This window comes from Falco naumanni, chromosome Z (genome assembly GCF_017639655.2).
Source record: "Falco naumanni isolate bFalNau1 chromosome Z, bFalNau1.pat, whole genome shotgun sequence".
NCBI classification, from domain to species: Eukaryota; Metazoa; Chordata; class Aves; order Falconiformes; family Falconidae; genus Falco; species Falco naumanni.
The window spans coordinates 62,699,597-62,712,176 of record NC_054080.1 but is presented as its reverse complement, the minus strand read 5'-3'; the positions used below and the strand labels follow the sequence as shown (position 1 = coordinate 62,712,176).

Genomic DNA, 12,580 nt, shown 5'->3' with positions numbered 1-12,580 from the left:
GTGAGTCTCTGATGTTATAATGAGGCAACAGAATTCAGGTGCAAAAAGGGACTTTCGTACCTTCCTAACCCCTCCAGCATATTGTCAGCTTGGGATGGGTGGAAAGGTGAGTAGCTCAGTAAAACATTACACATGTCACATTTCGTAAGCTTCAAATGGGTATATAGGCTTTCTGTTATCTCAACAGCTAGTACGTACTAAAACTGCATCACATGAAATTAAGGTGTGTCAATCAAGTAGATTTAGTGTACTTTTCTGATTCAATGTAAACAAACCCTTAGGTCACAGATCTAGACTGAGGTGCACAACTCCATTTCTATTAGCAATCATAGTGAAGTCAATAAGCTTACTCATATGAAAAGTATATCTGCATTTGAAAAAGCAGATCTTTACATTTTAAATCTCTGTGGTGGTAGCATGTCTGTTGAATTACTTAAATTTCTGGGCCATCATTCATATTTTCCAAACTTATGTGTAATTCACATAGCTTTCATGTCCATACATTTTTATTGACATTTATTTGCCTTAAAATTAAAGAGTAATTAAACTTATGCCGTAGGCATTTTACAGTATAAGGATGAATGCTTACCACTTAAATACTTGTGCACATATATATATATATATATATATATATATACACCACACATATGATTTATATACATACATGTCCCACATATCCTATGTCAGCTTTAGGCTTTAGCAGATTAATGTGTGTGTGTTTATCTCCAGAATTCTATTTATTAGCAGGTGTATTGAAACATAAGTAGCTCATGTAGTAAAAATGGATATGTGATGGAAAAGAACGCAACCATACCTTGGCAATTTCCTGTTTCTTCAGAGCTGGCATAAGAAAGTATTTGTGCAGATCTAAAACACTGAACAGGCTGACAAGGACAGTGTCATTTAACATGTGAATGTCTTAAAAAGCAGTTTATGAGTATTCACATCTTTGAGGATTTCTCTCCCCAAAGCCTCTTGGTTTCACAGTGGCTTAATTCAAGACGGTTTCTGTCAAAGGTAAAGAAAGAACTGAAAAAGAGTACTCTTGTTTCTCTCATTTGAACAATGCTGATACACCTAAATCAATGGTTTTCAGATGAAGGTAGCTGCTACTTGCAAAGAATTGTGCAGATCAGTAGGGTGGGGCAAGCAAAGTCAGAAAATATTTTAAACCCTGTCCCTCATGCCAGTAACAGCAGTGTGTTCATGAACTGCTCACGGGAAGGTGCTTGAGAGAACTGTGCCACCAAACTTACTCTGTATCTGAAAGATACACATTTTTATCACCTCAGCCGCTCCCCTGATTTCCACTGCTAATTTGGTATTTACTGCCCTTCCCATATTAGAATATGAACAATCACCTTTCTAGATCACATGGCTGACAAACAGTGACAATACAAATTACCCTGTGGAGGAAACCACAATAAACAAACTCTTCAGAAAGTCAGTCACCATGCAAAGCACAATAGGAAAAATGGAACTGCCCTGCAAGGAGCAGGCTCTGTGATTGAAATAACCACGCAAATACACCTATGAACCTAATAATGCAAAAAGGAACCCTCAATGACAGCATCTTCCTTTCTATTACATACTACTTGATGCTGGTATATATACAGAAAACCATTAAATAAATACAGCGTCTGCTAAAACACACGCTTGAGGGTTCTTCCTGGAGCTCTTTTCCACCTCTTTTTAAGTAACAGTTCTAGTATTAAACTCACAATCCAGAGCAGATTTCTCCTGTATAACAAGCACTCATTAGAACCAAACCTTGCTGGCACAGCAAATGCAAAATTCATGAATACTGACGTATTTAACATAATTGATGTCAACACCCAAAAGAACTACTAATTTCCATGAGTCTTCCTCATAAACTTTAAAAATTTGATATATTACACTAAACACAACACATACTCTCATGAGAATTATGTGCATGAAACCAATCAACCATTATTCACTACAATGAACTCACATAAATAACTGATCAAGAACAAAACACAGCAATGGATAGAATATTTTTTCCATAAAGAGAATATTCCATCTCTTGCATAGTCCATGTGCTCACAGGGGACCTACAAGTCATGTTTAAAAAATAATCCTGGGAACTAAATTTTTAAATTCGGTGGATAAACGAATTGTGGACTCAGTAGTGACATTGTTTTTAAAGCTTACGGTTTTCTTGCTGATTCATCTTTGTACATTCCTGTTAGCTACAGTTTTCTCTCCAGTGATTTAATTGATTAAGATAATTTTATTATACTAAGAACAATCATGTCCCACTTGTATTTAGTTTGGATTTTGCTACTTGTCGGATCTGATTAATGAATGTCAGTCAAGTCAAAATGTCTGTTTGTTTTCTCTAGTTCCATCAGTTGATCTAATTAAAGATATTGCCTCTTCTACAAATCTTGTCTCATTTGTATCACACTGTAATAGACATGGCATCATAACTGTACTCTCAAAATGCACAGAAGTGAGATAATACTTTAATTGAAACACTTCTATCCCACTTTTACAGCAAACAGAATGGGTATGGGTGGAGGAGGGAAATAATACAATAAATTTTAACTTCAGGTAAAGACAGACCACTACATGAAGGTTGGAAAGCAGTGCCCTGAAGGCCCTGAACAGCAACTGTGTTTTACTCTGAACATTTTTGCATTAGTTGATAGGTTTATGTGCCACCTGCATTTAGGTTATATGTGGGTTTGTCTCACCAACAGCAAAGAATGAGGTTATGTTTTTCCTTCATGAAATCTTCTCTGTGCAAATCCAAAGGGAGTCTTTCTAGCCAGAGTTGTGTGTCTGTTTAGTCTGAATGTATGCTAATACAGTACTTTGAAATGTGTTCATGAAAAACTGTTGACTTGATGCTGTCATGATGCTCAGTTGTAAACGCTGCTATGTTGCTAACAGCATGGTTAATCAGAATCTATGCATTTTTGCAACCTTAGTTTAACAAAGTAAAAAATTTTCAATATTTTACTTGTAGAAATCATAATAAAGAGTAATTACAGGTCTAAAGTGTACTTCTTAAAGCTTTGGTAAAGCCACCTTCTCTCTTGAGAGCTTTTGTTTGTTTGCACGCATGGAAATGAGTTTTTAACCTTTCTTTTTAACACAACTTTTTAACCTTTCTGGCCTGGAAAGTCACTATTTCCTTACTGATACAGCATAATACTCATACCTGCAATGTAAGGCTTTTGATGGAGAAAACAATAAAAATATTAGTTTTAGTTTTACTGTTTGCAACTAACATGCCTTAGAACTTAAGACAGATATAAATGAAAAAATGTCTATTTTAGATTTTAAAAAGCTACTCTGAAAACATTCTTTCCAAAGTGAAATTAAAAATGTCTATAATGGTTTTCAGTTATGCTGGTCATACAAGTGCCATCTTTTGTATTTTGCTTGTTCAAAGAAGAAGGGATAAAATACTTAAAAGAGGAGACTATTTCTTATCACTTAAAGAAGGAGAATATTTCTTAGCACCTAGAACTATGTCTTTTATGTTTGTCAGGTGGGGAGAAGAAAGTGAAGAAATAACTAAAAGAACTGAAGACTTCATAAAGAAGAGAAATGGAGAAGACAAGCTGATTCTTGTTTAACTGCACTTGAACTTCTTATATGATGAAAAAAATGGGCAACTTTTTTAACAGATGCTGAAAAAGTAATTATTTGCCCCAAACTAATCTTTTATCATGAAACCTAACTGCAGATGGAGGACAATCAAAAGGACTGTTTTTTGAACTCTCTTGAAAATGTTCCACAGTAGCTTTTCTACAAATCGAAGAGTCTTTCCTTAAGGTGCAATCTGTTAGTGTAACAGGCCTGGAGACAGGATAGTTGATCTCACTGGACTGTCTGGATCTCCTTGCTTCAAAATGGTTTCACCTGTGGTTCCAAACATGATGGTCCCTAAGAAAATCAGCTTCTAATATCATTGAGACAACACTGAAGCCAGGAAGTCACATAGCTTTAGTCTTTATTTTTACATGACTGACATTATTCACAGAAAATGACATGGAAAAAGTAAGGAATTTGTTAACTGTGCACATATACGACAGTGCTGCTAAAATCTCCTAAGAGATTGGTATTAACAGCATAACAACCTTCTAATAAAACTTAATGGCCAGAACAGAAATGTAAAATAAAAGTGATTCATCCTACAATTAGAGAAATCTGGATTTATTTAATGGTTAGCATAACTGATATCATCATAAATGTGCCTATAGAGAATAATTTTGGAATGATATTTGTGATAACATTTACAGTGTCTACACATGACCTGCTCACCAGCTTGTTATGCCAGAACACATTCTGTCTGGTTTTCACTAGCTTAAAAAACCCACCATAACCAATTTTAAACAAAGTTGCCACAGAAATTCGTCTTTCCTACCAGTGGAGAGAGAGTGAGGAGTGATGGTTTTCCTGCAGGGTGCAGCACTAATTATTAACCTTAGCAAAGCAATATAACCAGTAGAGAGCTACTATAGAGCTAGCATGACTCATTTTCTATAGGAAAGCTATGCCAGATCTGATTAGAAGCTGTACAGTGTTCTTTTATGGTTGGTTTCCAGACACAAGTATCCTCAGCTGCACTCACTGTTACCCTTTTTGGATCCAAGAACCTTATCAAAGGCAGTCCAAACCCACTGTCGGTACATAGGCAAAATACTGAGTGCATGGCTTGTTTTAGGCAACTTCATAGTTGGCTCTTTCTGCAAACTTCATGTTTAACTCTTTTTTAACTCAGTGTGGCCAGAAGGAGATCTGCAGGACCTGGTGAGCAAAGGATTGATGGTTACAATCCACAGATGTCTGTTTCCTCACATGGCATGGCTTCATTTTCATTCCTTTCCGTTTGTTTTGACCAGCACAAGATTTATGTGGGGGCATCAGATGTCAAAACAGACTCTTAGGCTAAGAGGCAGCTGCATAGCTTAAAGTCAGGAGCAAAGCAGTCCAAATCAGGCAAGAATAAAGGTGCCTTAATATTACCTTTTTGTCTTTTCTCCTCCATGTGAAAGGTTCAGCCAAATGTTCCTCAGAGTCCAGGAGCTCATCCATGGTAACCAAGGAAAAGAAATACAAACAAAAAGACACAATAAAATGTTTAAAAATAACTCTAAAACATTCCTAATCGTTTCTAGAACACAGCATATACAAAATACGTTGTGGTGTTACAAAGGTTTTCTATTGGTACTTGCATAATACTCCAAAACTTAGTCACACAACAGATTTACTTTCATTACTTTTGTTTACTGTTTGAAAAATAAGACAACCAAATACAGGAAAAAACTTCTTCATATGGTGTAATGCAACATTTAACCAGTGTAAATTTGGGATTGTATCACAGTTAGACCAAGCAGAGGTTGTTTACTTAGCTTGTCTTTAAGTGTACCAGATAGGCATTATGCATTTAGGAATTCATAACAATATACTTCTAAGACTTAATTGCCACTGAATGAAATCAGTTTTGTGTTGATTTCACCAGCGTAAATGTAGTGTAATACAGCTGTGAATCAGATCAATTCAGACAGTGTTACAGTAAGACATTCTGGACAGATCACGTGCAAATTTAAATTATGGAGTATCTAAAATAAACTCCAATATATACTTGTTAAAGGAAAGATTACTTATTGTCTCTTTATGTCTTTCAGGTAGCTATTACTTCCAGTAATTATTATTTAATACTTATATTGTAATGGTGTCCAGAAGTCCCAATTCAAATCAAGATACAATCCACCATTCAAGTCACTACTTGAGCATTTAATAAGCAGAAGCGCTTAGCCTGGGGGCCTTTCAGTCTAGCTCTTGGAAAAGTGGAAATGCACAAATGTAATGAACAACAGTATTAACAGGGAAAAGCAGCAATTAAACCCTGTTACTGTGAAAAACTGTGTATACTTTGTTTAGACCACTGAACTCCTGAAAGGGACAAACAGAGGTGGCTGGTTCACCGACTGTTCTTTCAGTTTAGCTGCATGTTGTTGCAGTATTTACGAGCATTCCTGTTCAAATATAAAAATAGAAGTTTGAACGAGAGGAGTTTGGACTTGGTGTCTGCTGTGAAATCATGGTTTAAATTTTCAGTGGGATCAGTTGCATGGCCTCACTTGAAAGACTCATTATCTAACTCTGTGTTTTTTACTTTGTGCACTTAATCTGTAATTATTTGGTAACTGGGATACCAACACTGGGAATTAACGTTGCTGGGGACTCTGTTCAAGCTGTAATCGAAATACTCTCTCGATATTTATAGCACTTTTAAATCCCTGGGATAACTCCTGGTATTTTCTTAATTTGTATAGATAGTTGTATCTTGTCTGTATAACATCTTCAGGAGCTGTGTTCTAGCTAGCTAGCTAAAGTTTCAGTAGTCTTTGACTAGGCTTTGATTTTTGATGGCTAAAACGGTAAGTGAAATAGTATCTCAGACTGAAACTAACATTACTACCGTAGATTAACCATGGGAGCAACAGTTGCTATAAATTTCCCACACCCATCTATCACCCTGCTGCATTAACAAATGCATTGGGCAATCTGCAGTAAACATTGCCACAGAACAGTTTCACGTTTACAAAATTGTGATAATTCATGCATAAAAGAGGTGCCTGGAAGAGTTCATGATGGAAGACATCAGTCACAGACAGCCATTCGCATTAATTATGGTAAGGCTACAATACGCAGTAATGTACGATCATTTTTTGAACGATCAATTGTTTGCATGAGATAAAAAAATCAGTAATTTTATTATAGCACCAGTGTAGTGCACTACAGTGAGAAATTAAAAATCTGTTGTGAGTGGGGGTGAAGTTCTCATATTGGCCTTAGTCCAACGCTGACTCATTTGAAGAAAAATGGCTTATCTGAATGGGAAGAAATGGAAGTGATTTAATGTTTTGGGAAATACATATACATATATAATTTTGTTTTACAAACTCTGATGGTTGCATTTAATTTAGTTTAATTATTTAATCCTAGGCATAGATGTAGTCTCCAAAGAAGGCTGTATGTGAAAATGGAGAGATTTGTAGAAAAGTAAAGAAACAATGAGCAAGTATTATTACCCTAGTAAAAATGCATGCTTATTTTCTGTATCTGCATACAAATTGGATACTTGAACACACAATTCCCATACACAGATAAGAAGTTTTAAATAAAGAACAGTATTGTTAAATGTAGTGGACTTTTACAAATGTGATCAACAGTATGTTTTGCTTCTAAAGATTAAAGCTTCTTCATCCAAAGCCCTGTAAGAAACTGGATGAAGCAAATGATGGTCCTGAACAGGAAATATCAACTGGAGTTACTTTCAGGGACTGGTTAGAGTTTAAAGGACTTTTCACATCTAGTTGTATGCTAAAATCAGTGGCAGGTCATCACTAACCTGACATAACATTTTCCTTTGCTGTTCATGTAAAATGGCATTTTTTAGCATTTTGTTCATCTCTCAGTAAACAGATTACCATAATAAAATGATATCATAATAACTATACCACCTGAGCTGGTGGCAGTCCCAGCAGAGGAGCCAGGGATTAAACAGGCATGAAGATAAAACTACCTCTGTTTTAGACGTTGTCTCTGTGGAACACAATTAAGGAGCATAAGGTGAGCAGCATGTAGAAATCCACCCTGCTGTCAGCTTTGTGTGCCGTTTTGTGGCTGAGAAGAACTCCAGGCTCCAGGACTGTTAAAATGGCATATTGTGTACACAATAGGTTATCAAATACTCATTTCAAACAATCAAGGAAATTAAACAGAAAAACATTTCCATCAACATACTGTCATGATCCAACAAACACCAATACCCAGGTCGTGTGACCTACAGTAAACCCACTGTTTGCTTTTCAAACGTATTTGCGTGTGACTGTGTTACAGCTAACAGCATTTTCGGTACCATCGTCTTGTACCGAGGGTGCTGAAATACTCGGAGAGGAAACACAGCCGCATGCCGGGGTTTCTGTGAAACGGTGTGACCATGTATGCGGCACTGTTTTACTTGTTGTTTGGATCGCCATTTAATATCACGTATCATAATATCAGTTAATATCATCATGTCTGGGTGGAGGTTGTTAGTTTTCCCCGCGATGTGCTGGTTTCCGCAGATCCCGATAACCGAAACGCCGGGAGCGCCAGGTGCAGCCCGGCAGCGCCCAGGGTGGCCGCGGACACCGGGCAGCCGACAGCCGTGCCGTGCCAAGCGCAGTGGCCCATCGTTCGGGGCTGAATGCGCCCAGGCAGCCAACGCGCCCCTGCAGAAGGCAAGCTGCGCCAACACCGCGCGGGAAAACCAGCGACGCCCGCTCCCTGCTGCGTTACCGGGCCGGGAAGGGCCTCCCCAGCCGCGCCGGCCCCATCCCAGTCCCCGGAGTGGGCCGCACGTCAGGCGGAGGCGCGAGGTCCCGTTCTGCGGCCGCTGGACGCGTCCCCGCCGCAGCGCCCCCGCCCCGGCCCCGGCCCCGGCCCCCGCTCGGCTCGGCCCCGCCTCAGCGCCCCCGGCCGCCCCGCGCCCTCACTGCCCCGGCCCCGCCCTGCAGTCCCGGCCCCAGCCCCCGGCCCCACCGCGCCCCATTCCTCCACAACCCGCTCCCGCCCCCTGCCGAGCCCGATTGGACGCGGCGGCCCGTCTCTCATGACGCCCCCTGGCTCGCGATTGGCTGCGGCGCGGCATCCCGCTCTCAGCCCCACACCGGTGGCGGGGGAGGGGAGGCCCGCGGCAGCCGGCGGCGGCGGCGGCGTAGCCCGCCCGTCCCCTTCCCCCTCCCGCCGCGGCCTGTGGGGGCGCGGGCGCCGCGCCTCCTGGTCCCGCTCCCGCCTCCACCCGGTCCCGACCCAGCTCCCGCTCCGCCCGCCGCCGCTGCGGTGCCTCCCCCGGCCTGGGCGGCAGTGCGCGGCGCCGGCAGCCGCAGGGGCGCGGCGTCGTCCCCCCGGTTACGCCCCTCTGCTCCCCATCGCGCGTCCCCCGCCGGGGCATTCCCCTCGCCACAGCTCCGCCGCCTCCCCGGACCCCCCGCTGCCCAGGCCGGGGAGGGGGGGCGGGAGGCTGAAGCGGCGGGAGAAGAGGGAAGTGTGCGAAAGGAGGCGGGGAGAGAGGGCGGCGGCGGCGGCGGGCGGGCAGGTGAGGCTGGCAGCCATCCCGCTCCCCTCCTGCCCTTGGCGGCGGCGGGGGCGTGCGGGGCGGCGGCCGCGCTCGGTCGGCGCGGCCGCGGGTGAGGAGCTGGCGGCGGAGCGGCGGCGCCGGGGACGCGGGCCGGCGGGCGAGGCCGCGCCGCCGGGGCCGGCCGGGTGGCGGGGGGCGCTGCGGTCCCGCCGCCGGGCGTCGTTCCTGCCGGGCGGGGCCGGCGCGGCTGGGGGCCGCCCGCGGGGCAGAGCGGGGCGTGGCCGGCGGTGCGGGAGGGGCCCGGCGCCGCCGCCGCCCTCCCCACGCGCGCACGCACGTCGCACGCGCCGCGCCCGCCCCCGTGCCCGGTGAAAGCTGTTGCATTTCTCCCCCCGCCCGGCGCTCGCCGCACTCCTCTGCCCCTTCCCCCTCGAACGGGAGGAAACTCGGTGGGCTCTAGCGCGTCCCCGCGGGGCCGGAGGAAGCCCCGCCTGCCGGAGCGGCGCGGGGCGCCCGACAGACAAGGTAAATCGAACGGGGACGGCTCGGGGAGCAGCGGCGGCAGCAACGGCAAAACCCTCCCTCTGCTGAAGGGGGTGGGGAAGGAGGAAGGAGTTCACGCTTCATCTCGATATCCTGTTTTTGGCCTTTATATTTCTGTGTTTTCCGCCTCGCGTAGGGCAGCTGCCCTTTGTGTTTCCCCCTCTCTGGTCGAAATGCCGTGGGCATGAGCGGGGCCGCTGGTCGCGTGGAGGCTGAGGAAGGCGTCGGGGGGGACCGAAAGTTCTTGAGTTCCTCGGGCACAGAAGTTTCTTTGTTCGGCTGGAGAAGGTACTGAACTGAAGCTGCTCGACACCGTGATTCTGCCGCTTCAGCTCCTTCCTCCCCGAAACGGTTGCTAGCCCTGCGAGTGTAATTAACTTCTCGGGAAATAAGAAAGTCCTAGAGGAGGTAGTAATCTTTTATTTAATCGAAAGATCTCGAGGCTTGGTGCTGCCCGTGTCTGCCTTTGCTTGTCTGTCACCTTGTTTACTGGAATGTCGGTTAACGTCTGGCCGGGCTTCTGGAAGATAGCTGTTAAATTGCTGTATAAAAACGTGCCCTCGTAGTCCTCTGTAATTGCTTGTGTCAGTTTTTCCCCTCGACTGCTGCCGCCACCTCTTCCTCCCCTCCGCCCCCTCTCTGTCCTCAAGATGACGAATTGGACTGCATATTTTTCAGCTTGTATAGCAGAGGTCTGTATTGCGTCTTGATCCTTGAAAAGTTTATGTTAAGAACCTCAGGGTTTTTTTTTTTAAAAAAAGTCTGACTTTTAAAAAGTGTGTTCAGTTGAACCTACAAGCTTATGTAGCCTTGTTCGGTTTTGATGACTACTTTCTCCTTTATTGTTTTTGAAAGGAGTCCCGTTTGAAGCTGTTGGAGGGAAAACAAAATGTGAAGTTTTGGTGTAAGGTTTTGTACTGCTGGTGTCTGTTAAGTTATGCCAACTAACTAGTTGCATGTAGTGAAAGCAGTATTGCTCACCACCAGATGCATTTCACATACCTCAAAGAGGCAGTTATTGCTTAGTTCTTTCATGAAGGCAAGGAATTTCTCGTAGTATGAATGTTCAAAATGAGCTAGAAGCCATAGCTCTGTACTGGCTTATCTAAATTTTTGTTCCTGTTTGTCCAACTGGAAAGGAGCATGCTGGTCAGATAGGATGTGTGTGCTTCGGTCTCTCAGGTGTCTGAGATGTGTTGGTATTTGTGAGGCTTGGACAAAGTAATTTCTGCACAAAATTTAAAATACTCCAACTATATAGTTCTTTAACAGCATCAAGTCATGTAGTGTTTGAGGAAAAAGTTACTAATCCAACTCCATCTGTTTTGGTATGCCGTGAGGAAAAATGTTAACATTTAGCTGACCTGAAGTGGCTTTTATGGCAGATCACAAGGAAATGTTTTGGCTTGGAATTTATAGACCTACCTTTCCAGGCGGCAGTAAGGGTTATTCTTGGGCATCAGAAAGCGCTGAACAAAATAAATGGCAGTGAACTTTGGTTTCCTTATATGGCTGATGCTTGGCAGAAAAGCAATGAGGTCTAAATAGAGTAATCCTTTTACAAAGAGCCATCACTTCCCAAAGCAGTGTTTCAGCCCCAATAATGACTTGAGATTCTTGGGGGGGTGGGGGGGGGCGGGGGCGGGGGTTGTAGCAGTGCATGACAAATTTAGTTGTAAACCACTGTGTTGGTAATGCATGCAATTTTGTTTCTTTTCAGACCTTTTGTGTTTCTCATGATGCACTTGATATTTTTCAATGCCATGTCGAAGAATAGATCCTTGTAGTGGAGCCACGACTTTTTACGTTGATGTTTTGTCACCATGGTAGCTATAGATAAGGCCCTTTTTAATGAGGAAAGTGTAATTCAGTGCAGCTTATAGTTAATCATTATATGGTAGAATGCCATTCATATTGTTAACATAGTTTAGGAGTTATCAAGAAGTGTTTTCTTTCTTGAGATCATCAGTCTCAACTAAAAATCAGTCTGACACTGATAATTCATATTGTGAGTTATATAAGTATACACATGGTAGCTCATGTTGCTTGACACAACACTTTCATAGGTACGTGTCGATGGCTTGGGGAAACATTATTTTGGCCTGGCTGTGTTTTGCTTAGGCATTAAATTAAAATGAAGTAAACATCAGTCATTTTAGGTTGGTATGCTTACAGTCAGAGAGCTGTAAGTTACAGCATACATCATACAATGGAATATGATTTTCATTAGGATAATTATCATATTAGTAAAAATATGAATAGATTTGTCTGATGAATAAGCTGCCCAGTAGATAATGTTTGGTATAAATGTAGTGCTCTTATAGGGCACATCACATTTGTATGGAATTGAGGGGGCTCTGCAGAGAATTTATTATTAATTGAAAGTTGCATAGTGTGTTAAGCTGGTGGTGTAAGAAAACAGTGTTACAAATTGTCATCAGTGAAATTCTTTCTGAGTCTGTATCCCAAGGATAAAGAGCCATGGTTGGAACATCAAAGCAAAGGAGAGTCTTGCACAGATGTAACATACATTATATGTAGCATGTTAGCAGTAGTTTCTAGAAATAGAAGGGGATGGGAGCAAATTCCTCAACTCAGCTTTCCTGTAGGGGTGTAATGAATCAATCACTGGCAGTCCGCTTTGTTTTCTTGTTTTGTTTTTGTCCTTCCTGCTCCCCAGCAAAAAGGAAAATCTTCTAGGGAAAATGTTATGTAAAGATCAAATGGTTGAGATGTCATCTCTTCAGCAGATCTCCCTACAGAATAACCTGATCTGCTAAAGGATGGTCTGGCATTTACTACACATAGAGGAATTACAAATCTAACCTTTTCCAAATGCATAACTAGTTGAGTTGACAGAAAAGCTACTGCTATGGATATGAAAAAAGTAGACACTATTCCTATGTAAGCATGCAAATGTTGATGGTGACA

The 12,580-nt window shown here is 43.0% G+C and overlaps 1 protein-coding gene across 11 annotated transcripts in view; it reads left to right on the top strand.

Annotated features, from left to right (window-relative positions):
- Positions 1-8,635: 8,635 nt before the first annotated feature.
- Positions 8,636-12,580, top strand: part of ERBIN (erbb2 interacting protein) — a 122,724-nt gene continuing 118,779 nt past the window's right edge. For 2 of the 11 annotated variants that reach the window (XM_040579410.1, XM_040579409.1), the window contains exon 1: positions 8,852-9,124. Coding sequence is in view for 1 of the 11 variants with exons in the window: in XM_040579417.1 (XP_040435351.1) it covers positions 8,639-9,124 (486 nt within the window). In the remaining 10 variants the exon portion in view is untranslated. Of the gene's footprint in view, positions 9,125-9,479; positions 9,632-9,785; positions 9,938-9,980; positions 10,058-12,580 lie in introns of those variants that run through there. The other 9 variants (XM_040579413.1, XM_040579411.1, XM_040579417.1 and 6 more) reach the window with 8 other exon arrangements.